At 51.2% G+C, this 23,941-nt stretch overlaps 9 protein-coding genes across 9 annotated transcripts; 6 read left to right on the forward strand and 3 right to left on the reverse strand.

Annotated features, from left to right (window-relative positions):
* The first annotated feature begins 1,303 nt into the window (after positions 1-1,303).
* Positions 1,304-3,454, forward strand: V8C40DRAFT_231286 (acyl-CoA dehydrogenase/oxidase). Its single transcript, XM_083212891.1, has 3 exons — positions 1,304-2,382; positions 2,453-2,838; positions 2,905-3,454. Exons 1-3 carry the CDS (start codon positions 1,561-1,563, stop codon positions 3,239-3,241), a joined length of 1,545 nt encoding a protein of 514 aa, XP_083079638.1. The 5' UTR covers positions 1,304-1,560; the 3' UTR covers positions 3,242-3,454.
* Positions 3,455-4,161: 707 nt separating this feature from the next.
* Positions 4,162-5,994, reverse strand: V8C40DRAFT_18821 (mitochondrial carrier domain-containing protein). Its single transcript, XM_083211830.1, has 2 exons — positions 5,106-5,994; positions 4,162-5,033 (listed from the first exon to the last, which is right to left on the reverse strand). Exons 1-2 carry the CDS (start codon positions 5,554-5,556, stop codon positions 4,273-4,275), a joined length of 1,212 nt encoding a protein of 403 aa, XP_083079639.1. The 5' UTR covers positions 5,557-5,994; the 3' UTR covers positions 4,162-4,272.
* Positions 5,995-7,844: 1,850 nt separating this feature from the next.
* On the forward strand, positions 7,845-9,682 carry V8C40DRAFT_260921 (uncharacterized protein; the record flags this gene model as incomplete). Its single annotated transcript, XM_083219199.1, has 5 exons — positions 7,845-7,949; positions 8,002-8,289; positions 8,385-8,968; positions 9,022-9,280; positions 9,335-9,682. 5 exons carry the CDS (start codon positions 7,845-7,847, stop codon positions 9,680-9,682), a joined length of 1,584 nt encoding a protein of 527 aa, XP_083079640.1.
* A 688-nt stretch (positions 9,683-10,370) lies between these two features.
* V8C40DRAFT_231294 (ubiquinol--cytochrome-c reductase subunit 7) lies at positions 10,371-11,293 on the forward strand. The gene is made up of 3 exons (XM_083212892.1): positions 10,371-10,553; positions 10,761-10,923; positions 11,011-11,293. The coding sequence occupies exons 1-3, from the start codon at positions 10,444-10,446 to the stop codon at positions 11,104-11,106; spliced, it is 369 nt and encodes a 122-aa protein (XP_083079641.1). The 5' UTR covers positions 10,371-10,443; the 3' UTR covers positions 11,107-11,293.
* Positions 11,286-15,107, reverse strand: V8C40DRAFT_231296 (mRNA-binding ubiquitin-specific protease UBP3). The gene is made up of 4 exons (XM_083212893.1): positions 14,080-15,107; positions 13,258-14,016; positions 12,928-13,197; positions 11,286-12,867 (listed from the first exon to the last, which is right to left on the reverse strand). Exons 1-4 carry the CDS (start codon positions 14,689-14,691, stop codon positions 11,839-11,841), a joined length of 2,670 nt encoding a protein of 889 aa, XP_083079642.1. The 5' UTR covers positions 14,692-15,107; the 3' UTR covers positions 11,286-11,838.
* Positions 15,108-15,369: 262 nt separating this feature from the next.
* V8C40DRAFT_231299 (DNA repair protein endonuclease SAE2/CtIP C-terminus-domain-containing protein) lies at positions 15,370-17,804 on the reverse strand. The gene is made up of 2 exons (XM_083212894.1): positions 17,655-17,804; positions 15,370-17,601 (listed from the first exon to the last, which is right to left on the reverse strand). Exons 1-2 carry the CDS (start codon positions 17,740-17,742, stop codon positions 15,587-15,589), a joined length of 2,103 nt encoding a protein of 700 aa, XP_083079643.1. The 5' UTR covers positions 17,743-17,804; the 3' UTR covers positions 15,370-15,586.
* Positions 17,805-18,485: 681 nt separating this feature from the next.
* V8C40DRAFT_231303 (uncharacterized protein) lies at positions 18,486-20,622 on the forward strand. Its single transcript, XM_083212895.1, has 8 exons — positions 18,486-18,851; positions 19,126-19,145; positions 19,205-19,239; positions 19,299-19,312; positions 19,363-19,377; positions 19,436-19,563; positions 19,624-19,765; positions 19,820-20,622. Exons 1-8 carry the CDS (start codon positions 18,818-18,820, stop codon positions 19,963-19,965), a joined length of 534 nt encoding a protein of 177 aa, XP_083079644.1. The 5' UTR covers positions 18,486-18,817; the 3' UTR covers positions 19,966-20,622.
* Positions 20,623-21,200: 578 nt separating this feature from the next.
* V8C40DRAFT_19001 (thioredoxin peroxidase DOT5) lies at positions 21,201-22,429 on the forward strand. Its single transcript, XM_083211849.1, has 2 exons — positions 21,201-21,783; positions 21,952-22,429. Exons 1-2 carry the CDS (start codon positions 21,330-21,332, stop codon positions 22,269-22,271), a joined length of 774 nt encoding a protein of 257 aa, XP_083079645.1. The 5' UTR covers positions 21,201-21,329; the 3' UTR covers positions 22,272-22,429.
* Positions 22,430-23,097: 668 nt separating this feature from the next.
* Positions 23,098-23,867, forward strand: V8C40DRAFT_260927 (uncharacterized protein; the record flags this gene model as incomplete). Its single annotated transcript, XM_083219200.1, has 3 exons — positions 23,098-23,151; positions 23,266-23,768; positions 23,843-23,867. 3 exons carry the CDS (start codon positions 23,098-23,100, stop codon positions 23,865-23,867), a joined length of 582 nt encoding a protein of 193 aa, XP_083079646.1.
* Positions 23,868-23,941: the final 74 nt, after the last annotated feature.

Genomic DNA, 23,941 nt, shown 5'->3' on the forward strand with positions numbered 1-23,941 from the left:
CCGTAACTGTTTTTTTTTTTTTGGAGAAATTGCGACGGTCATCTCTCAAGATAACAAGACAAGTGTGGATGTAAGCTGGTAGCAGCCATATCCAGCAATAGAATAACAGATTGAGAAAAATATTCCCCCCATAAGAATTATCGCTATTACTGTATCATCTGATTAAATTGCACTCTCCAGATCATTTACGAGTACTCTATATAACCACCAGTGTAGCGGTAGAGCAAGGTGCTTACGGTATGTACAGGGAAGCCCACAGATTCATCGTCCCACTGCATTTCACATGCCCCAGGCACAGATTTGTGAGATCAAGCCCCCACAATCTACAAAAAGCCCCCTAGCCAATCACAAGCGCTCCATTTCGGTCTTCGTACGACAATGGTCCCGCTGTGTGATCTTTGCCGAGGCTGGAGGTTGGTCTGCCAAGGCGCTTTTACTTTCTCTAGTATTCACTGCTATGTCTACATTTCTCTAGTGACTGCTACTAGCCATTACTATATAATGGTGGATATCTAAGAATTTGATGCCAAGCACAGGGCGACGGATGCCCCTCATTCCGGGGCAATGACAGATACCATACTATCTAACTCACCACGAAAATACACAGGAGTTATCCGTCCGTCAAAGGTATTCCGTAAATGTAACAAAAGAAGCCGGTCTAATAGGATCCTGGAAAGTGTATTATAGTAGCCTACAAACATGAGAGACCAATCGGTGCTTATGCCATAATACTGTCCGGGTGTAAGACCTCTGCATCAGGCAAGCTTCCCACAGGCAACAATGAATCTACAGCTGAAACACTCCGTCGTAGGACCAAGGCATTAACCTTTCGCACACCGAGGATGAAGTTGGCTGAATCAAACGAAAAAGCTCTGAGAAGAGTTGCCTCTGCATTAGCCCATCTCTCTCCAAACCACATCCCCCAAAGCTGACTGGAGGAACAAGGGTGAGATCACAGCTGAAGTCTAAACCCTAAAAGTCCCCGAATGATCCGCCCCAGGCTCCCTTGGAGGCAGAAGATAGGCATCCAGCACTGCCAGCAGCCACCGTAGACGAATAGCGATGAATACACGCTGAACACCAAAATAAAATCCTAGAAATGCTCGTGTCATTGTCTACATTTATCCAAACACTACCAATGGATTTTCTCCATCGCTGCCACGGCCGAATTACCAAGTACGGGGTGCCACTAGCAACTCAAAAATGGCACTACCGTCTCTGGCCAATCACGCGCCGCTTATTTCCCCCAAAATATGGTACCCGCCCCCAGCTCTGCCGAGGCTCGCGGCTGGATGCATTTGGAGTTGGAGTAAGCCGGCCAGCATCAGGACCGAGACCCCAGCTTTAAAGCAACGTCGTCCTCAGGAATGCAATTGAGGCCGGCTTCCGTTTTAAGCTTCTCGCCCGAATACGATTTCTACTTCTTTTCCTTCTCCTTCTCTCCCTCGTGTCTCTGAAGCTCTTCAACTCCTGAGCCTCTTCGTCGTTGTCTTCTTCTTCTTCTCCTCCTCCCTTTTCTTCCATCTACATCGTCTTCTCTCCCTTATTAATTCGCCCACAATGGCTCCCCCGGCAAAGACCTTCACCCGCGAAGAGGTTCGCAACCACACCTCCGAAGACTCCCTGTGGTGCATCATCGACAGCACCGTCTACGACCTGACCGAGTTCGTCGACGCCCACCCCGGCGGCGAGAGCGTGCTCAAGCAAATCGCCGGCCAAGACGCCACCTCTGCCTTCTACAACCTCCACCGCCACGAGGTGCTCTCGCGCTACGCCGACCTCGCCATCGGCACCGTCCAGGGCGAGAAGCCCGAGGTCATCACGCCCCAGCCCGGCGACCTCAGCCCCGTCCCCTACGCCGAGCCGCTGTGGTTGACCCCCCACTTCAAGAGCCCCTACTTCAAGGACTCGCACCGCAAGCTGCGCCATGCCGTCCGCGTCTTCACCGAGGAGGTCATCAAGCCCGAGGCCCTGGACTGCGAGGCCACCGGCAGGACCATCAGCCAGGAGGTCATTGACAAGATGAGCCAGGCCGGCATCCTGCACATGCGCCTCGGCCCGGGAAAGCACCTCCACGGCGTCAACATGCTCAACAACGTCGTCAAGGGCGAGGAGTTTGACTACTTCCACGACCTGGTCGCCTGCCAGGAGATGTGCCGCCCCATGATGCGAGGCTTCCAGGACGGAAACATGGCCGGCATGACCATTGGCCTGACCGCCGTGCTCAACTTTGCCAAGAATGAGACTTGGAAGAAGAAGATTGCCGACGAGGTCTTTAGCGGCAAGAAGAAGCTCTGCCTGGCCATCACCGAGGCGTTTGCCGGCTCTGACGTTGCCGGTCTCCGCACTACTGCTGAGAAGACCCCCGATGGCAAGCACTATGTAAGTTGCTTCTCCTTTTCCGTCTTCTTTGTGAAAGCATAAGCGTTCTAACTCATATGTTCCTTCATAGATTGTCAACGGCACCAAGAAGTGGATTACCAACGGTGTCTTCTGCGACTACTTCGTCGTCGGTGTCCGCACCGGCAAGGCCCTCAGCGTGCTGCTGATTGAGCGCGGCCCCGGGGTCGAGACCAAGCCCATCAAGACGTCCTACTCCCCCGCCGCCGGCACCGCCTACATCACCTTTGACAACGTCAAGGTACCCGTCGAGAACCTCCTCGGCGAGGAGAACAAGGGCATCCACGTCATCCTCAGCAACTTCAACCACGAGCGCTGGGTCATGGCCTGCGGCTCCCTCGCCGCGCAGCGCTTCATCATCGAGGAGTGCCTGAAGTGGTCCAACCAGCGTATCGTCTTTGGCAAGCGCCTCATTGACCAGCCCGTCATTCGTCAGAAGTAAGCCCTTTTCCAAATCAAAATTCCCAAATTCCAAAGCAAAGCCATCTAACAATCTCTCTCTAGGCTCGCCAAGATGATCGCCCTCGTCGAGTCCAACCAGTCCTGGCTCGAGACCATCACCTACCAAATGTGCAACATGCCCTACAAGCAGCAGGCCCAGCACCTCGCCGGCCCCATCGGCCTGCTCAAGATGAGCATCACCCGCGGCGCCCACGAAATCGCCGACGAGGCCGTCCAGATCTGGGGCGGCCGCGGCCTGACCCAGTCCGGCATGGGCAAGTACATTGAGCACTTCAACCGCACCTACAAGTTCGACGCCATCCTCGGTGGTGCCGAGGAGATTCTCGGCGACTTGGGTGTCAGGCAGGCCATGCGTAACTTTCCCAAGGCTATGCTGTAAAAACGTGTGTTTTGAAGAATGGGGGAAATGTATTGATGCTTTTTGTATAAGATATTTCTTGTTTATGGGGGTTTCATGCTATGGGGCTAGCTATATTGTACGGCGTTATTTTGATTGATGTATTTCAGGAGACAGACTCCAGCCATACAAGTCTTACAGTTAGACATATAAGATAGGCACTTACAAACAAAGACTAAACATACCTACCTCGAACATCACGCTCACCTATCACACAAAAGCATTGATCAATTCCAATTACCACAATCAACCAACGACAGCACGATGCCCCAAACAAAACGCCCCCTTAACGCTACTAAAAAACTTCATCCACATCCCCATATCCACAATCCAAAAGCTTACCCGTTTCTAAGCGGCTTACAAAAATAGCATAATATCGCGCAATTGGAAAACCCGTCCAGCTAAATCAAATCTGTGATAGGGAAAAAGAGGCTTTGATATCGTATTCGTCTGCATTGCTATATCGATAGATAGATGTACACAGGTAAACCCACCCCAGACCAGCCGAAAACCAACACCTCCCATCCGCCCCCCTTTCCAATCAAATCGCCGTTCTTCTGTTACAACATAGAAAGAAGAAAATACAATGCAAAGCAAAGCACAGAAACGCTGCCCCGCCACTTCTCTCCAGATGCAGATAAAAAGGGGGAAAAGCAAATTACAGAAGAAAAAAATCGAAAAATTTGACGAATAAATAGGAAGAGAAATTCGGGGCCTGGACCCCAGAATCTCATATGAGTGTAGTTGGTGCTGCTACAAAATTCCGGTTGGAAAATCAGACTTTGTTCTATACCTACAATTTGGCCAAAAGGGTGGAATAAAAGGGGGTAAGGGCCCGAAAGAAGGGTATATCTGACCCCGTGATACTTTGCTCATTGTTTCGTAAATCCCATTTCCATAAACATATGAAAAACAGAGAAGAGGAGGGAAATGGTATCATCCGTAGATGAAACTATCCTCTTCTGGAAATAATCCGCCTGATGCATAACCCGCGTTTGTCCGATGGGCCTCAATCAAGGCTGCTCCTGCAGTGCCCGCTTTATCTCTAGAGCTTGATTCTTCTTCTTGTTCAACTCCCTCATAACATATTCGTACGTAAGCATTGTTACCGTCGCAGCGGGAACGGCGCGCATCATGTTTGTACCCATGCCAGCATAAAACGCTCTCCATCCTTCCTCGTGGAGGATAGTCCGGAATGTATTGACGACGCCTCTATACTTGGGTCCGGTCACGGGTGGCTTGGCTCCGGGTGCTGCCATATCCACCAGGAAGGTCTCGCCCGCAACTGGTCGTCTCTGGGTTTGTAGCCTGGTTCGAATAACCTCGTGAGGATATGTTGCACTACTGGCAAGGATTTTCGATAGGATGGAAGCAGAAAGGATACCTGCCCAATGCGCCTTTTCCCCCTCCTGTACTTCGCCCATGCCTTGCCCGGTGAACGTCGTCTTCAAGAATTCATACGTAGGGAACTGAACAGCAACATGTGTCAAACCGAGAAGGGCCGGGGTGAGGCCGGAATAAAAGGAAGAAAGGCCTTCCGAGCTGTACATCTTCCTCGCTGCATCAATGGTCGATCTGTAGTGCCACTCGTGGAGAATCGGCCTTGCCGTCGGGGTATTGCCGGGGCGAGCAAACGCGTGATGATGGCCTCTAGCTGTGTTCGGATTGCTCTGCGACATGAGGCGGGTCTTGATGACCCAGATAGGGTTCGTGACAATGGTGCTGCTGGCGCCGGCAATTATGGAGGACCAAAAGCTTACGATATGAGGGTTTTCTGTTCATCAATGGAGAGTCAGTCGGGCAAGGTTCAATGGCAGGAACAAAGTATGACAGTCTACCCACGCACCATTATACTGATGTAGAAATGTCTTGCTCTTGTTATAGACGGTAAACCACACTGCCCAGGTAGGGAGATATCCGAGCACAATCGGCCCCAAGCCTCGGTACAGCCCCCGAATACCCTCCTCACGCAGGATGACCTTGGCTGTCCCTACCAGCCCATTGTACAACTTGGGGTGGCCGACATGCCGGCCCTTATCCACCAAGGTGAAGCCGCCTTGAGCCTGCAGCTTCGTCTTGATAACATCGAGAGGACAAGTTACGACGCCGGACGTGAAGCCGCCAATGGCGCCTGACAAGGCATTGAATTGGGAATCGGAGGCGGAGAGTGTCCATCGGTGCAGCGGGGAGAGACCCCCTGCTATGGCTGACATTGGAGAATCGGCAAGACGATAGGGTGATGACGCATGATCTGCAGAGGAGGGCTGAGCTTGTTCGGGGGACTGGTCGTGAGACATAGCACCCTCGGCGAAAAGAAGAAGGAAGAAGAAGTCTAAAGTTGCAGGTTGTCGGAGCGGTGATTGTAGGTTCGCTGGCTGTTTAAGGAGGCTAGAAGTTGGCGCCGATGGCTATGAGGTCTCGTGTTGAGGATTGTTGGTGGTGATGATACAAAAATCGGCTGTTTGTTCCGGCGTTGCTGCGTCTTCCGAGAGATTGTCCCAAGCGCTGCGGATGACGTCGAGCACGCCGCTCTGCGGCTCTACCAGTGAATATGAAGAAAGAAGAAGTGTTAATCGTTCTCTCTCCAACCCTGCTCCTAATATGTGTGATATTCTCGAATCTGGGATCCGTTCGGTCCAGGAAAGTCCGGGTACTGCGGGGAATGCTCCCACGCGCAGTATCCGTCCTTGCCTAGCGAACGCCGCCGGCCATTGACTTGTGCAGCGTTTAGAGAGAGTCGCCCAGAGCGGCCGAGGCTGTGGGATGAATCGCACTGGTCGGGATGTGTAGAGGACGTGCGGACAGCCGCTCGGGAGGGACGAGGTCGAAGGTGGGAGGAGAGACGAGAGTGGGAAAAGAAGAAGAAGAGAGGGCGAGAATTGGTGGAGTGGGAAGAAGATAGCCGGGCAGGCAATCGGCGCTGTCCACTGACTGCAGAGCGCCGAAGCGGTTGAGATTTTGGGGCCTGCAGTGGGGACTGGCCCCTCCAAGCGCAGTAAGGACGGTTACCGTACAGGGCGCATGCGCTGGGGCTGGGCGTGTGCCGATTTATTCCATCGCCGGGAGTGATTTGATGGTAATGGCTTTGATTACCTGGAAAGTACTGTGAATGCACGAGTGCGCCACTCGCTGTGATGAGGTCAAGTATTAATGTGTTAAAAAGTTTGATTCCTTTCAAGACCAAAAACGGATCATATCAATGTTTTGATTGACGAAATACAGGGGACAAAAAATAAAAGTCGCTACGTCAGAGACAAATGACGCAAGGCGAGCCAGGGACAGGACGCCGAATAAATGCGAGGTACATGTACAGGTACGTAGCAGGCTAGTATCGATCCCGATACCGAGCAGCGCATTGTCCATTTATACGCAAATTCTCAATCCATCCATTCCATGCTCATACCATTATCGTGACAGTGCAGATAACAGTAGATCTAACCTCGCTCCCGGCCCATCATCAGTTTCCGACCTTCACATGCTGCTCGGTCATGCAGTGCAGCTGCACCGTCTTCACATGCTGGCCTATGGCAAGACAACGGCATTGTCCTGCATCTTCCGTGCAGCAGCCAGAGACTTCTAACCGGGTGACATAAGCCAATCCAATCCAATCCAATCCAACCATACCTAACCTAAAGCATAGCTTGACGAAAAGCTCCCGGGACAAAATCAGGAAAATCAGCGAGTCGGGTCATTTGATCTGGATCGGTAGATGTCCGTACATGGCGGGGAAACCAGTCGAGGAATTCTTGATTTAATCCTCCAACGTGTGGTCGCATTGCTTCATGGAGAGCATGTTCTCGGTCGGCCGGGATTGATCGGGTTTCGTTGAATAGCATTAGCGAGACCCGAATTTGCGTGTGTAAGAAGAAGACGGAGAGATTGACAACACATTAATTGATACTTTAGTAGATGTACTCTTAAACATACTGATAGCAATGACTAGAGTTGCTTACTGCCATTTTGAGTCTGTTCGCAACTTATATAAGTGATCTTTGGTAAATGAAATCGTGCATATTCAGTCTTGAGTTACCGATAAGTTCAGTATTCATTACTCCTTACCTAGGTAGTCACCCTTAGGTATCAGACTCTGGTTCACCTCAGCCTTGGAGCTCAATCAACTCTTGCTCATAGTGGCTGGACATCGTAATGATCTAGCTACGGACATGCAGGAAGCGGCACGGACTTCGTCTTCACTGGAGTCAATGTATGTATCAACTACAGCGCCGGCCTGCCTTCATACTTGGTGACCATGATTCTCTGAAGAGAGTCAACAAAGTCTAGCGATGCCACGTATTTTACTTATCTGGGGTTGGTATTTTGGTTTCTGTATCTGGATCTGTCCAATATATGCCAAAATACATGTACCAGGCAAGGCAGATGCGAGGCCCATCACTCTTGCCCACTACTGATCATGGCACATGCTGGAAGGAAAGTGATAGTGATACACATGGATAGGAAAAGGTCTGATAAGAAGGCCATCTGGTGTTATTTCCAACCCATTCAATTTGTTTTCCTTTCTTCACCACCAGGATTCTTCAACTTATCACTATCTGTACAAGTAAATAGAGCCTCGTCTCAAAGCAAAATGGACACACCGGTTCATTTAGAATGCCAGCTCAGTTGCGCCAACTTCCAAACTTGCAACAAAGTCGGAGCATTTCCGTGTACCCGCGGCTGTGCCTTGGTGGCTGTCAGTGACTCCAACCCTGACTCCTCGCGTGTACTGCTAACAGCATGTAAAGTATTGCAGTGTCATGTGCGAAGACGCTCACTGGCCAGAGCACAAGAAGTACTGCGAGGCCCTGTTGGTCAAAGACGGATGGCGTCCTAGGTATGAGACTGAGGGCCGCGAGAGTTCATTTTCGGATTGGACCACGGTCGAAACTGCTCCTCCGCCTTTTCCTCTGATGGAAGACAAAAAGCTTCTCTGGGGCGGCACACTAGCGGCTGACGTTCTCAACGTGGAAAACAATGAGGCCCTGGATGAAGACGATAGATATTTGTCTTTACTTTTTACTGGCAAGGCAACCGTAGAGTAACAGTTGAGGTGGGTGGTTGTTGATGGTACGATGGCTAATTACTCAATGCACACATAGATTCCGGTGACTTGCGCCATCTTTTTCAGACAATAGCTAAACTACCGCCCCGGTCCGATTGGTCCGTGGATGCCTCGATCAACATTGAGAGGATTGCTTTCTTTTCACGGAACGTGATAGTGGCTTTGTGCGCTCTTGAGGCCACACAGTCGGCGCAAGGCCACGACCAAGCATATATGTCTAGGACCATTGATACCATTATACATGTCTGGTATTCAGCTTTTTTGACTCGAGACATTGTGCAATATCTGGAAGAAAAGATTCAGCCCTTGTTGGAGCAAGTTCGTCACCACTTGGACGGCAAAGCTCTCGATACCGAAATCATCCACACGTGGGAATTTTCTGGAGGCAGCTATCTCAGTCTGGCCCTCCCAGTAGTACGCTGGAACTATGTCATTAACTCCTTAAAAACCCCCCCTGCGCTCAGCTATCAAGTCGCAAAGGCCCGAATGCAACATGTCACTCTGGATCCACGCAAACGCGATGCCCGAGAATATCATTATTCCAAGATGACAGACTCTCCGCATTTGCGCATGGTATATCAGAGGTTCCTCGAAGACGGGATGCTTTTGCCTTTTGGGCATTCACGTCTTGATTTTGTCTACCCAAATGGGTTAATCTCCCTCCCCCCTCCTTTCCGCCTCTTCTTATACTAACACTCAAAAGCGCCCTGTTTCCAGAGGATATCAAGTACAGTTATGCTGAGAGTGGTAGTCCTCTTGCTGCATGGGGCGTCTTGGACGTGAACAAGACGCCGTGGGCTGCCGAGAACGATTTGTACGGGAAGCTTTACTGCTTTCTTAGGGGTATGATTGGGAATATCCTTCATTGGCTAGGGCCAAACGAAATCGCGCTGGTATTTGACAATGTTCCCATCCGAACGCTTCCTAGTCGCCTGGCTAAGAGAAAGTATGATCGAATAGAGGTTAGCTAATCGCTCTTCAAAGGTAATTGCGTTGAGCTACTACTAAATTCCAAGTACTTCCTGGCTACACAGGTGTCGAATGTGTGCGGCAGAGAAGAATTGAGCATTCGAGACACGTTTCAACTCTTCTGGGGGCACCTGAAGGACCCAGCAGATAATCCTCATGCCACTCTAATGACGTGGTTCGTCAACGCAGCAAAGGAGCCGAAAGATGCCCGAGGCAATGCACAAAGTCTGTTTACCACCTTTCAACTCCAGTTATTATACAATAATTTCGATACAAAAGCCAACACCACCCACCAGCTTTTCACTCTGGTGAACGTGCCTAGACTTATTGACCAATACTTTATCGAGTTGAGTTACCCTCCGCATCACATAGAGCGGCTCTATCTGACATCGTAGCAGGTATATGAATACACGTGAATTTGAGCGGATTGCTGGCGAGCATGGGATGGAGATGAAGTCGGAGAATACCATTGTGGACAAGTGGCCCGCGAGGCCCAAAAATAACACAATGAGTGAGCATTGCCTATACTTGAGCTCCCCACATCCACTGATAGAGCGTTGCGTTGAATGGCGGAAGAGAAGATCTTGAAAACCACGAGGGCTTGGGGGTAGTTGGATGAATTAGTCGGATCGGGTGTTGCAGGGGATGGCAGTGCAGCGAGAGGATTCCATTGATAAGACTCCAGTGCTGCCATAGTATCAGAGTACAAGATGGGTAGTATGAATGTCAATATCTCTACTACATGTTATCATTGTTCATTTGCCATAAAGTGTTTTCCGATTGCATCAAGAGAGTCAGTGTATCCATGGCTACATAATGTACGTGTGTATATGTCTACAGCAGACTTACATGCAGCCAATGATCTCGCGGCTATAACACATCAATCCGGAAAACGGAACGAAACGGAAATCCATCCCGCCAATTCTACCGTTCCATCTCCGTTCATTACGGTCCTCCCCTAAAAAAACTACACCCAAAAACCCCCACCACCAACAAAACGGCCGTTTTCTTCCCCACGTGACATCCCGAGCTCTCCCAACTTTTGCAAGGGCCCGCCGAATCATCCCATTTCGCGCATAATCTGAGCATTCGAACATCGAACCCAGCGAAACGTCTTGTTCCCCCTTCGCAGCAGCAGCAAACAGCCGCCTCGACAATGGTTTCCCTCGCTCCTTTCGTCTTGAAGAGGCCTTGGTTGGTCAAGGCGCTGACGCCCGCGGCCAATTGGTATGCTGGCGCTTCGGGATACCGCCAGCTCGGTCTGAGGTACGAATTGCCGAATTTAAATGCTCGCTTTTTTCTTTGTTGGAGGGTACTCAATGAGCTTGGGAATGGGAATAATACAACAAGAAGAAAGAAAAAGAGAGAGGAAAACACTATAATATGGAAAGCTGGTGGAGGAATTGCATGACATTGCGCAAAATGCAGAGAGAGAGAGTCACCCGAAATGCTAACGCAAATTGCCCACCTCAGATACGACGACCTCCTCGAGGAAGAGAACGAAGCCGTGCAAATCGCCCTCAAGCGCCTCTCCGCAAAGGAGTCCTACGAGCGCGTCTACCGCATCCGCCGCTCCGTCCAGTGCAGCTACACCCACAAGCTGCTCCCCAAGGACCAGTGGACCAAGCCCGAGGAGGTACTGCCACCCTCTCTTCCCGCCTTCTAAACATTTTACAACCTCGAATGACAATTGGACTCTTTCCTTGGAACTAACACTGTATAGGATGTCCCCTACCTGCGCAGCATCCTTGCCCAGGTCGAGGCCGAGCTCGCTGAGAAGGACGCCCTGGATTCCATGACCGTCATCAAGAAGCACTAAAGAAAACGAGAAAAATTACGGAACGAAATGGCACGTTATTTGGTTCGGAAGGAGCAGGATCAAGCAGCAGCGGCGAAAGTGATGGTTGTTTAGAGACCTACACAGGTCTCTTGTTGTATTAAAATAAAAATGTATAGACATGGTCTAATTATAAAACAAGCCCCTCCCCTCCCCTTCTCCCACAGTGATATATATATATAGTATATGCATGTCATTACTCAAACTGGCTATGTGATATTGTACAGGAGTTGCAACGCAATTCTGGAAGCAGCAAAGAGAACGCTTCCCCAAAAAAGACGCTTTTACCCTGGCCCAAAAGCTCTCACGTTAAGAGTCCAGTCTCTCCTCAGTCCACCTTTTCGTTCGTCTTCTTTCAGTCTCGACAAAAATCATGAAGAAATCCTGCCGAGACGCCGCAACGCCAAATCTGAGCCGCTAAACACCCGCCAACCCCCCTGCCACCTTTTCCATCCAGATTTTTTCCCTTCCTGCTCGTGCTGGTCTTTTTTCTTGCCCCCTTTTGTCGCCCATGGCCTTTGCCAAGATGGATGGCTCCGACCTGGGATGCAATAGTAAGTGGTTTCCATATATCGATACATCATGTAGTTCTGTGCACATCATGTACATAAGTACAAATCTTCCAGTAAAAGCCTCCCAGTGCACACCAGCCACCGGCCATGAAATCCATTATATGTCGTAGTGGTATAAACGGATGCCCAGCCAGCCGCTGGTTTATATACGCTGATAAAACAAGAGATATGCGACCTTGTTATCTTTGATGCTGTCCTTGACTTGCTTCTCTTTGACAGCTCCATTAGCCCCACCGTTGACAACACTGCTCCATCGCTTGCCACCATTAGTTGGCGCAGTGACTTGCTTCCAACCGTCTTCGTCGCCAGTGTCGTCGTCGTTCATAGCTCCGAATCGGTTGCTGCTGACGTTCGAGGCGGCATCCTTGCGTACCTCCTTGGCATCCTCCTCGGACCCAGTTTCGGCAACGTCTTCGGGCCGGATGCGCCGAATGACGGTGTCATCCAGCCGAATCCACTCGCGACCATCTTGTCGCCTCACGTCCACTGTGTAGTGGCCGCCGCTAGCATTCTTACCGTGGTGATACACCACGCTGATGAGCTTGTATCTAGGCATCGAAGCATCGTCGAGGTTCTGGCGTTTCTGTCTCGACAAAGCCTCTCGGGGAATTTCAAGCTCCAGAGGATACCCAATCTTCTTCCAGATCTTAACAGTTCCATGGCCTTCAGCATCAAACTGGAACCGTTTGAGGTGAAGAATCAAGACAGGCGGTAGTGTTTCGATAAAGACTTGTTTCGTGGCCGTAACATCCTTCCCACGAGGGGAGTTGAAGTCTCCTTGAAGACGCTCTGGACGAGTCAGTCCACGTAGGGCATCGACAACATTTCTGACATCAGGGGATCCAATGTCTAGCTGGAGAGGTTGGTAGCGTTCGGTCGTGATGGAGTCCTTTAGCCCTGGCACGCGAAACTCGGATCTCAGAAGGCCACCAAAGATCTTGGTAATGGGGGTGGATGTATTGTGGCCTGACAAGCGAGAGACGGCGGCGCGTTGCTTGCGGCCGACTTCAAGCCAATCGTCAGAAGCTGCAACAGATCCCCCGGTAGAAGCGTCAGATGAAGGTACTTCCTCGTGTCCAACTGGCAAATCCTTCATGACGTGGGTACATTCGTCGTCAAGTGACTGAAGCAGGAAACCCAAAAACTCCTCTGCATCCTGTTGATGACCACGCTAGAACCATCATTAGCCACACATAGTTCAAAATAAGCTGCTGGAAAGTTCATCACTTACTCGCATGCTGGCAAATCGGGAGAGCTGCCGGATAGCGTCGTAGACAAACTCAGGGGTAAAGGGCTCGCCGTAACGTTCGAGATCTTCGTTCTTCAGAATTCGATTGAGCTGATCAACGGACGCAGACGATTTGAGCACACTGTATTCCCTCATGAACATGATCAAGGCATCAATCAGAGGAGTCTCGCTCTTGAAGCTGTGGGCGGCCTTTTTGCCGACTTGGTCAAGCAAGTCATAAAACGGCACACAGAACATGAGCACTTGCAGCACCTAAGAAGCGCATTAGCAGCAGATTCCCTATGGTTTATATCAGGTCTAGAAAAAACTTACAGAGTTCATGTAACACATATTACCAGTGTTGATGAGTCCGCGCGGCTCAAGGAAATCGATCTTGTCATTGTTCTCGACTTGGTATGATTGAATTGCCTGAGCAAGTGAGCTAGCGTTTGTTTTGGAAAAGGCTGATCCAGGAAAGTTGTTTGCGGCGTCTGTTGAATCGCCATTGACGGCATCTCCACCAGCTGAACCATTCAATCCCGTCTGAGCTCGAGCCGATGGCTTGGCAAAGAGATTTGCCCAGCTGGTAGGTGCAGCCTTAACCACGGGGCTTGGAGGGTGGCTCGTGCCATTGGGTTGGACCTCAGGGGAGGCATCAGTCGCAGCCCCTTGATCTTCAGACTTGGCAGCATCTCCGTTGATCTTTTCCTGCTCCGCCGTCACAGAAGCTTCAGAAGCGGATGGCTTAGGGCCATGCTTTGGCAGCACGGGGACCACAGGAACAGCAGGCGCAGCTGGGCGCGTAACGGATGCATCAGCTGTGGCGGAAGCTTTGATCGCCCCTTCTTCCCCTGCGGATTTGGAGGTTTCAGCATGATTAGAGGTCGAAGTAGATTCTCCCTCTTGTTTTTGGGCTGGCTCGCTTTGAGCAGATGCCGTTGGCTCCTGGTTAATTTGTTGTTCCACGGAGACATCAAACTGCCCCGTAGGCAGCGATACTGCCTTGTCCTCTGCACCCAAAAGCTTTCTCTGCCGTTTTGATCGCGGAGTCCTCACAGGAAATTCGACGTCGGGGCGTGACAGCCAGGGAAGCTATTTCACCAAAATTAGTATAAGACATACAAGTCTTGGCCAGTATTGCTTCAATAAACTCACCGGTGGGCGAAAAGGCTCGCGTGACTCGACAACAGGGGCAACGACAGGGGAAGGGGCAACAGGAGCAGGAGCAGGAGTCGTCTCTTGGACAGGCACCGGCACAGGGGCTGGCTGAACGACCGGAGGCGTCTGAGGAGTCGTGGGCGTGGGCGGAGGAAGCAGCTGTGACGAGTGTGTCGAAGACGGAGTATGGGGCAAGCCAGGGGCGGGAGCAAGCGGAGGCTGGTACGGCGTCATCGGATTAGGAGACGCTCGAGGGTAGCTCGGCGGGATGCTGACTCCAACCATGGGGGCGTATTGCTGCATGGGCGGCGGGGACCTGGTGTTGTAGTTCTGATAGGGCATGTATCCGGGAGCTGGAACTCCTCCAGTCTGATACTGGTGCGGCGGCATGCCATAATACTGCTGGGGAGCATACGGCGCATAGTTGGAGTACATGTGGTTCATGTGCTGCGGATGTTGGTTCTGCAACTGATGTTGGTGATAGGGATTCATGTACTGCTGCTGTCTCCGTCGAGGGCCCCCCATGTTTCCATTCAAATCCATGCCGCCGTTGATGCCTCCGGGTGCGGCTTGTATGCCCTGCCCAGCCGGCAGATGGCGGTTACTCATCCTGCCGGCTTGGGAGATCGTACTGTTGCGGGTATCGCCCAGTGCTGCGACTCCCGCATCTACCTGCACTGCCGGAGGTTGGGGGGAGAGCAGTGTCAATCTCGCAGTTGGAGCCAACAGCTAGGAATGGTGCACGTATGTGTTGTCGTGATGGCGAGCGTCGTTGGAGCTGCGCGACGCGGCTAAGAGTTGTTGCGCAACGAGGTAACGTGACTCGACGATAGTGACGATTGTCCTATCAACGTCGGAAAGGGAAGAATTAAAGGGATAGTAGAAGAACCGGTGTCTTCATGAGAAGTCCAAGGAAAGGCCACAGCCGGCGCTCTGAATAGGGTGAGGCCGCAACAGGCTGGTTGGGGGCAAGGAGTAGAAGTAAAAATGGGCTGTAGAAGCCGGCGGCGATATTTAGAAGCACCGTTGAGATGCGGCTGGCTTCTAGAGTCACTGTGGAGGCAGAATTGGTTGTGTGGCCATGGTTGGTTTAGCGCGCTCAGATCGTCTTAGCATCCGTGCACTCCGCTGACTGGATCGTCCCGAGGATTGTCCGGCAGCCTGGGATTGCGATGTACGGAGCATTACGGGGTTCGGCGATTTAGAGATGAGATACGATAACTTAATATACAACTATAAAGATAATTGATTATGTGTTGCACATGGAAGATAGTCGTTAATATGTACTTCAAAATAAGAGTTATCCATATATTTGTGTCTAGTTCTATTGCAAGTCAACACTTAGTACTCCGTATATAGAAGCATATCGCCAATTCAGTGTACACCAAATCTCAGATCAAACCGCCCTCAACCAAGATAACCAGACGCCAATGATTGCTTGCTCGCTCGCTGCTTGCTCAATTGTTTGCTTCATGCCCCCTGTCTCATGACGCGTCGCCACGTTCTATTCGTCTCTAAATAACCACATGCCACCGGGCCGCATGGCTTCTCTATACCTTTCTGCAATTGTACGCTTCTCTCTCCTCAAAGCCTCTTCTTTGTCCGCTGCCAATTCTTGTGTATCTGGAAAATCGGCATTCCAAAATCCGGGTGGAGACTGCATACGAGAGAAGCGATGTCTATGTCTGCCGTATTTGTTGGCCAGCTCTTCGGTCTTGGCTTCAATCCACAACTCAGCTCTTTCATCTTTTGTCATGGTTGCCAGTTTGTAGGCAAATTCACCCAGATAGCCCTCCAGGAGTTTTTGCTCTTCTTGTCGCTGTTCTGCCGTCAGCGGTGGATTTGGCCGCTGTGATAGAGCCAATGCCCTAAAATGCTTCCCACAGCAATGCATATCTGTACAGCCTCGTAGGGCTGCTCTGTCATCCTTATCCCTGACAACTTCCGAATAAGCAAAATCGTGCCCCTCGTTTGATGAGGGGTTAACCTTGAAATCATCAAGCCGAAGCTCAGACAGGGGCTTATGACGGAGACCAGAAGCGGATCCCCTGCTTTTGAGCGGGGATTTACTTCGACCAGGCGCCTTTTTGACCGATTTCTTAGAAGGTGTCGTTACATCTGCGCCCAAGTCTTGATGCTTCTTAGTATGCCGCATCATCTTGTCGAAGGGCAGCTCTCGGGGTTGAGGGAAAAGAAGGTCAAGAGGCGTATCTTCAGGAGAAGTTCGGCCTGTTTGGCGAGCCTGGGGTGTTCGCGAGATCGTGGCCGCAGTATCGGGAGTCGAATTATTCAGCAGCGTATCCAGCAGGCCTTTGGCAACTGAAGTTGGCGTAGGCAGGGCTTTCAAGCTCTTCTCAACTCTTTGTTTCCCATAGGGAGTGCCACCTTCCGCTAAAACTGAAATTCCATGGGCCAATGTATCCTTCAGGGGAGCTTCCTCTGCATCAGCGGCCCACGTTGTAATTCTTTTATTGCCGCTTATTGGCGTGAGCACAGATGAGCCATGCGTATCCTTAGCCGACTGCTTCACCCCACTCAATCGTACATAGCCGGGTCTTTGAACTGTATTAGAAACTGGAGATGTTGGTTCTTTTGCACCTTCGACAGCCGAAATCTCTAGGTCTTTGCGCTTTCGAGGAGTAGTTATCCTCTGCGCGATATCGTCAAGGTCGATACTTTCCTGGATGTTGAACTGGTAGTGTTCCGAGGCAGCAATAGGACTAGAATCGTCTGGTTCGGCCTTGATTCTTGGGGTTATCGCAGCTGTATATCCTCCATCTTCAACTCTTCTCCTCTTCACCTTTCTCTCAGACACTACTACTGGGAGGTCGGAAGATGGTTCTGGCTTGATAAAAACCGGATCCTGGTCTTGGCCGTTCTTAGGTAAAGGAGGCAGATCCTCAGACTCTGCCTCGTCAGGATCGCCTTGAGTAGATTGTAGCTGTGCATCGTCTACATTGGCGCTGTGGTCGCTATCAAACGTTGCCAGGACAGTTGGCGGTGGCATGCTAGGAGCCAGGTTGTCAGAAGCGAGATGTGTTTTATGTAATGTATGAGGTTTGTCGGCTTCTTCCAGTTCTAGAATCCGTATACCGTGCTTTTCCTCAGCAGCCCTAGCTTGTCTCTCCAGCTTCTTTGCGCGGGTCATCCACCAGTCACGCTCATCCTTTCTCTTCCGGAGAGCCTCTTTTGCCACCTTGAAATTGTTTGAGAGTGCATGGAATCTCATTTTGGATTTGAAAAGCTCGGCATTTTCAGGAGTAATGTTTGGAAGAGGTGCCTTTGTTGTTGAAGAGGTTGAAGCCGGCTGAGCGATCGCGATACTCGAAGTGGGGGCATATCCTGCTGAGGCTGCATTCTCGATTGGAGTGTTTAATTCTGTTGTAGGAGGGCTCGAAGAAATAGTCGCCAGGTGAGCTCGCAGATTCCTGTTTTCTTTCTCGAGTGCTTCGATATTGGCCAGCTTGCTCTTTAATGTTTCGTTAATCGCAGCGTAATTCGCGGCCCTCCGGCCGAGCTCTTTTGCACGTTAATACGACATAGCTACCGGTATCGATAGCGGTGCGACGTACCATCTTGGATCTCACGGTCTATTGTTTCCCATACATGATTGAGAGCTTCCTGCACAGCTGGCCGGCCTTTCTCCGACCACTTGTCCATTTCGGTGTATCGCAATTGAGTCGTGCTGTGCTGGGCCGTAAAGCCAGCTGCTATTGTTGACGCTAAACAACAAGACCGTGAAGCTCCCGCGGCTCAAACCGCGCCACAACAACTGGGGAAAACGCCAGGCCACGTGACCTGCATTAAGGCTGCCTGGAAGAATGGCTGGACACGTGCCCCACGAGTTGAATAGAGATGATGCTTTACACTGATATCTTGGAGTCTCCGCCGTAAAGTATGCTACTTTTTGTGACTCGAGTGGAATCCTTGTGCTTCAGTCCAGTGAGAAATCCCTAGATGGTTCGCCACTTCAATTGAGAGCTGCCAATGGGAAAGCAAGCTTTTTCGTGCTGCAGCAGCATCTTGTATAAATACGTAGGGCTAGACTTTAGAATAGCAGAAACCAAGTTGCTCGCATCTCCCAAACCCTGTTCCAGTCCATTAGTATCCTGTTCAATGTCAATTCTAGTAAAGATACAGAAACACGGAAATTCCATATTTGACACAATGTCAGGCTCTGTCCATAGTCTGCCACTGAAGCTTAATTGGTGCTTCTCCAGCTTCGGCATTCGCATTCCACACACACAGCGAAAGCCGGCTCAACATTTTTCCGCCGAGTGGCAAGGGCCTCCCACGCTCGCCTGTTGCTTAGCGGGCCACCGCCAGCAGCGCACTAGACCGGCCTAGGCTGAGGGCCCAATAGCTGGTTATCGTCAAAAACTTTTCCCTTTTTCGTCTACACGTTTTTTTTCCAATTATCGATTTGTGGAATCAACACTCTCGTCCCACAGCCTCTCGACGCTTCATTCCTGACCGTTATACTACCCAGTAAGTACCGTCTCTTTCGCGGCATCGCCTCGACCTGAGGAATGTCCTCAATTCTGCTATTTGCGTCGTTGGCCCTGGTGGGCAATGCGATATAGCGCTGTGAAATGGGTCGCCTGTTGCCCCTCAGCCTCAGGCCGGCAGATCGCCTTGCATTTTTGGGCTCACTTCGCAAAGCTCACATACAGTCGCTAACATTGATCAACTCGCCCTCGCAGCCCGTTTCTCTTCTCCAATCGCCATATCAACCATGGACTACACTCCCCGAGGAGCGTGTTACTCTTGTGAGTCTCTTTTTTTCCCGTGTTTCATGAATTGCCACTTGTACTACCTCACCTGAAATTCCCCCGCGTTTTTGCTCCGTCAGGTACCTTGAATTTTTTTGAGGTTCCTGTCAGCCCCTCCAACCTTCCCTGCACTGCTTTCACCACATTCATGTGACCACAGCATGATTCATCTTCTGGAAAGGAGCATTTCTCGAATACACCAAGCTTCTAGCTTCTGCTCTCATTTTCAAATTTGCTTTCTGTTTGTTCAGTCACTTACGAGTTTATGCAGGCGGTTCTACCGGCCACCAGGTACAGTGAAATTCCATGCTCAGGCCTTCAACAAGGCTCTCAATTCACACAATTCTTAGGCCCGTGACTGCCCCAGCAAAGGCCCTGCTAAATGGTATGTTTTTTGTTCTCTGTCATATGAGAAGTCGATTGATGTACTAACTTTGCCGTCAGCTACAACTGCGGTGGTGCGTAATGTCTACACTTTACTGGCGTTGCTTATACTAACAGCTACTAGGCGAGGGTCACATCAGTAAGCCCTGACAACTTTGACTAACCATTTCTCCCGTTCACCCACTAATTTTACCCAGGCCGTGACTGCACTGAGCCCATGAAGGACAACAAGTCCTGCTACAAGTGCGGCCAGCAGGGACACATTTCCCGCGACTGCCCTCAGGCCGGAGGTGCTGGCGGTGGCCAGTCCACTGAGTGCTACAAGGTACGCAAGATGAATATTTGGGCAGTTATATTGGCTTGGACCTAATCATTTGTTCCTTAGTGCGGCGAGAAGGGTCACATTGCCCGCAGCTGCCCCAAGTCTGGAGGTGGCTTCGGCGGTAACTCCTACGGCGGCAACAGTGGCTATGGCGGCGGTGCCGGCAAGACCTGCTACTCATGCGGTGGCTACGGCCACATGTCTCGTATGCATCACTTTTCCTAATCACCATTGGAACCCCCTACTGACCACGATGCAGGCGAGTGCGTCAACGGCATGAAGTGCTACAACTGTGGCGAGTCTGGCCACTACTCCCGCGATTGTCCTAAGGAGTCCGCTGGAGGCGAGAAGATCTGCTACAAGTGCCAGCAGAGCGGTCACGTTCAGGCTCAGTGCCCTAACTAAAATGGCGGAAGCTGTTTTCTCCATGACGGCTTGTTAATGGAGAGGAAGTTGGCGTGGCAGCTATGATACCCACGATGATGGTCCATCCGGGCCCTCTCTTTCCTTTGTCTTTATTCCGCGCATTTTCTAGGGTGCGGCCAAAAAGTTGATTCGGCATGGTCCATGCGACGATATAACAGCTATTTTGCAACTCACGTTGCTAAGTGCTTGGAGGCTACGCAGGTTTTCGGCTCAAATGCTGAAACACGGTGAAATTGAAAACGTCTTGGGGATGATGCCTTCGATGCGGCTGATGATCTGACAATGGGGAGGGAAGATACACAAATTTGCCAACCAATATTGTGGTTTTTGTCACGGAGGATATTTGGAAGACAAAGATATCTCTTCCCTTGATATGACTTTACGTCCAGACTCTACTTCTGAAGAGGAAAGGCCAAAAAGCATGCGATGTACGTTGTTGATAGTAAGACGATGAATGCACCAGCATTAAAGTTGCTGAAGTCTACATACACTTGGGGCTCTCGTTTCATGTGCCAGGGATGTGGTGATGCCGCCGACTTGTGGTGTGACCCAACTCCTCACAGCCTGCCCGTACCCGGCAATTATGTACAGGACAGTAGCATCAGTGCTGCGATAATAACGGCACAAGCCGCGCCGTGGCCAAGTGATACATGTCGGGTGCCAATTATAGACCCTGCGCGCGGAGCTGCAGATTTGATGCAAGTCATGCTAGATAGATCAGTACGGCACAGCTGTTTCCCCAGCAACAGCATTCGGTGCTTACTCGACTCGCCAACAGTGCCTGTAGTTTATTCGGTTAACCAGCAGCAGCAACTAAGAGATTCGTGCCTGGCCAATGGCTCTGCCCTCGCATCCACGGGCGAATCAAGGCCCAAGACCCGGAGCGCTACGGAGACTTCCTGTCAGACACTGTCACTATCTCGGAAACCCCAGTCCAACGGCAACATTCCGTAAAATGGAGCTCCGCGTTAAGCAAATGGTCCAAGCTTCGACAAGCTCCCACGGCGCGGTCCAGGCCCTTGATTGGCCGCAGCTTGCCAGGGCCAATTGCACAGCTAACGGGCAGGTGGCTTGTACGGAGTAGGAATCGCATGCGACGGCAGAATTTCTGTGGTGGTTTTGCCCAGGGCTGTCTGTCACAACGACCGCCAGGCCAGGCCCAGACCTTCTCTCTTGTTTTTTTTTCCTCTTAGCTTACTGCAGCGCCTCCTTCTCACAACCGCGTTGCGCAGCTTTGTTGACCTGTACAACGTGTCATTTTCCCTTCTGATCCTTCAGGAGAGCTGCGGGAGCACCAAAAAATCGGGAAACTCGCTGCCACAAAGCACCGCCAGACCAATATCATGCCTGTTGAGCTGCGCAAGCGCAAAGCCCCCGTGGCGCCGCCCGCGCCCGCGCCGAGCAAGAAGAAGGTGGCCACCAAGGCCAAGAAGCCCGCTGGAAAGGCCAAGGATGAGGTGAAGAAGCCCAGTGCAAAGGCAGACAAGCCTGTTAAGGACGACGAGGCCACCGAGTCTGCACCGGAAGCCCCTGAGGAGAAAGAGACGGTGAAGGACACCAAGGAGAGCACCAAGGACGACACTAAGGAAGAGTCCAAGGACGACAAGAAGGACGACAAGAAGAAGCCGGCTGCTGCTGCTGCGGGTAAGATCGCGGTTGGCGATGTCATTGACCTCGAAGGATTTGGCGGCGAGATCCAGACCAATGATGGCGAGACGACTTCTCTGAAGAAGCTTCTCGACGACAGCAAGAGCGGCGTTGTCCTCTTTACCTACCCCAAGGCTTCTACACCCGGATGTAAGTGCAATATATCTTTTTTTTTCCCCTACAGAGCTCTTGTGCGCAGATTGCTTCTGAATATGCAACCATTGCCCTCCTCTTGGGCTCATACGCGTTTATCCGCGCTCTTATCTTGATATCAAGGTTTTTTTTACGCGACACGTATGCTGACTTGACAATTCTCAGGCACCAACCAAGTGTGCCTCTTCCGCGACTCCTATGACCCTCTGACTGCTGATGGCCTCGCCATCTACGGTCTGAGCACTGATTCCACCAAGGCAAACACCTCATTCAAGGAGAAGCAGAAGCTGCCCTACCCCCTTCTTTGCGATCCCCAAGCCACTCTCATTGACGCCATTGGCCTCAAGAAGCAGCCTAAGGGAACTCAACGCGGAGTCTTTGTTGTCAACAAGGAGGGCAAGGTGCTCGTTGCCGAGGCTGGCGGCCCTGCTGCCACCGTGGACAGAGTCAAGGCTCTGGTCAAGGAGTTGAAGGGAGAGAACTAGATCGTGGCTGGCCTTGTTTGTACCGATGCTGTGTGTCTTGAAAATTAATCGTCTTGCTTTTTTTACAAGTTGGCGTGGGAGTTGATGGCTGTCAGGGATAGCAAGCGTGCTTCTTTGTGTACTGGTACTGGGAATCTGTATAGGGCCCACTGTTATCGTATGTATTGCTCGTTAGTCTCCTGAGGGATAGTATCGAATTGATCCGGTTATCCGCTCTTCTTTGTTCTGGTTCTGGGAAAATGTTCTATATGCGGCCACTGTGCCCCCAGCGGTGCAGGGAGATGATGCCGAGTTTGTCCTTTGGAAAGTGATTGTGTCATTCTATGGAACACTTCAGCAATTGGTACTTATGATAGAGGCTCCGTGCCCAGATAGAATCCAAGAACAAATACGAATTGACTGATTTCTCGAATACGGCACCGCAGGGGGAAACACGGAAATGACATTGTCCATACTCAACCAACTCCTTTAGTTCTGACGAAGCGCTGTGGAATTGTATCCCAAAACAGGACTCCTAGTACTACTCGGGTAGCACCATACAATTATAAGCATCAAGGGACTCAATGAATACACAATTTCCTTCAGAGAATAGTAATTCCAAGGATTCATCATTTCGTTCTTATTCAATGCGGCTCAATTGGCTTCGTTGAGAAAACCCCCGATATTCTCTTGTCGGCTGCAGGGTAGCTAAAAGGAAGCCATCGGCAAAGCCTCGGTTAGCCGAATCGCTAACATTGCTCTGCTTCGTCAAGATCAACTAACGCCGAGTCAATTCCCAGACGACACTCGACATATCGCACTGAGGCTCTCCCATCGCTCACGCAAGATGGCTTCTCAGGCGGCAGCAAAGGCTGCTGGAGGCGTTGTTTCCATTGCAAAGGTTCGAAATACCTGCTCGGCCCCGGCCCCCTTCAGCGCCAATTGGCGTCAATTTACGCCTCAACTCTGGTTTGCGGCTTCGTTTAACAGGCTGATGCTGACGTGAAATCCGCAGAAACAAACCCTCCAGTCCACCGGCTTGTGGGAGACCGTCCGCAAGGCCTTCGCCCTCGACCCCAATCGCTCCAACGGCGTTCCCCTGAACCCTTACTTCCGAAACCCGACGCCCGGAGGCCTGGACCCCCTCAGCTTCGACGACCCCGTCACTCTTCCCGCCGGCGATATTGCCGACAACGCCTACTGGAAGCGTGATGTCCGTCGCGCTTACCCACAGCTCAGCGTCGTTTCCCAGGGTGACGTCGTGTCTCTGTTGACGGTTGGAAGCGCCGCGCAGCCCAAGGTCGAGCTGATTGGCGAGGCCGGCGAGAAGGCTCTCGTTGCGGCGCAGAAGGAGGGTGAGACGGGCCTGGCCAAGTTCCTGGAGAAGGCGCCCAAGGATGTGGCAAAGGACGTTTTCGTCAATGGCCTGCCGCCGCTGCCGAGCGGACAGGCTCTGGCGGCTGGAGGATGGGATGTGCACAAGTACGAGCTCAACGAGGATCAGACATATGGCGAAGGGTAAGTTTCTTGCTTCTGGCATGACAATGGTTGAAGAATGGGACTGAGATTTGCTAATACTTGGGTGATAATAGCTATCCTACCAGGACGTTCAAATAAGACGGGCAATAGGGTCGACTTGTGTAAATACAGATAAGATGAAGAAAGATTAGAATTTCCCATTTTTTGTTTCC

This window comes from Trichoderma camerunense (assembly GCF_050948025.1).
Source record: "Trichoderma camerunense strain CBS 138272 chromosome Unknown V8C40scaffold_1, whole genome shotgun sequence".
Taxonomy (NCBI): domain Eukaryota; kingdom Fungi; phylum Ascomycota; class Sordariomycetes; order Hypocreales; family Hypocreaceae; genus Trichoderma; species Trichoderma camerunense.

Coding starts and splice junctions, on each gene's coding strand:
- V8C40DRAFT_231286 (XM_083212891.1), top strand. CDS start 1,561: ATGGCTCCCCCGGCAAAGACCTTCACCCGCGAAGAGGTTCGCAACCAC. Junction 2,383..2,452: donor CCCCCGATGGCAAGCACTAT/GTAAGTTGCTTC, acceptor GTTCCTTCATAG/ATTGTCAACGGCACCAAGAA. Junction 2,839..2,904: donor CAGCCCGTCATTCGTCAGAA/GTAAGCCCTTTT, acceptor ATCTCTCTCTAG/GCTCGCCAAGATGATCGCCC.
- V8C40DRAFT_19001 (XM_083211849.1), top strand. CDS start 21,330: ATGCCTGTTGAGCTGCGCAAGCGCAAAGCCCCCGTGGCGCCGCCCGCG. Junction 21,784..21,951: donor CAAGGCTTCTACACCCGGAT/GTAAGTGCAATA, acceptor GACAATTCTCAG/GCACCAACCAAGTGTGCCTC.
- V8C40DRAFT_231296 (XM_083212893.1), bottom strand. CDS start 14,691: ATGAGTAACCGCCATCTGCCGGCTGGGCAGGGCATACAAGCCGCACCC. Junction 13,198..13,257: donor ATATGTGTTACATGAACTCT/GTAAGTTTTTTC, acceptor TGCGCTTCTTAG/GTGCTGCAAGTGCTCATGTT. Junction 12,868..12,927: donor CCCGATTTGCCAGCATGCGA/GTAAGTGATGAA, acceptor TGATGGTTCTAG/CGTGGTCATCAACAGGATGC.
- V8C40DRAFT_231303 (XM_083212895.1), top strand. CDS start 18,818: ATGGACTACACTCCCCGAGGAGCGTGTTACTCTT. Junction 19,146..19,204: donor GCGGTTCTACCGGCCACCAG/GTACAGTGAAAT, acceptor CACAATTCTTAG/GCCCGTGACTGCCCCAGCAA. Junction 19,564..19,623: donor AGTCCACTGAGTGCTACAAG/GTACGCAAGATG, acceptor TTTGTTCCTTAG/TGCGGCGAGAAGGGTCACAT.
- V8C40DRAFT_231299 (XM_083212894.1), bottom strand. CDS start 17,742: ATGGACAAGTGGTCGGAGAAAGGCCGGCCAGCTGTGCAGGAAGCTCTC. Junction 17,602..17,654: donor AGACCGTGAGATCCAAGATG/GTACGTCGCACC, acceptor AACGTGCAAAAG/AGCTCGGCCGGAGGGCCGCG.
- V8C40DRAFT_231294 (XM_083212892.1), top strand. CDS start 10,444: ATGGTTTCCCTCGCTCCTTTCGTCTTGAAGAGGCCTTGGTTGGTCAAG. Junction 10,554..10,760: donor TACCGCCAGCTCGGTCTGAG/GTACGAATTGCC, acceptor TGCCCACCTCAG/ATACGACGACCTCCTCGAGG. Junction 10,924..11,010: donor AGTGGACCAAGCCCGAGGAG/GTACTGCCACCC, acceptor AACACTGTATAG/GATGTCCCCTACCTGCGCAG.
- V8C40DRAFT_18821 (XM_083211830.1), bottom strand. CDS start 5,556: ATGTCTCACGACCAGTCCCCCGAACAAGCTCAGCCCTCCTCTGCAGAT. Junction 5,034..5,105: donor ATTTCTACATCAGTATAATG/GTGCGTGGGTAG, acceptor ATTGATGAACAG/AAAACCCTCATATCGTAAGC.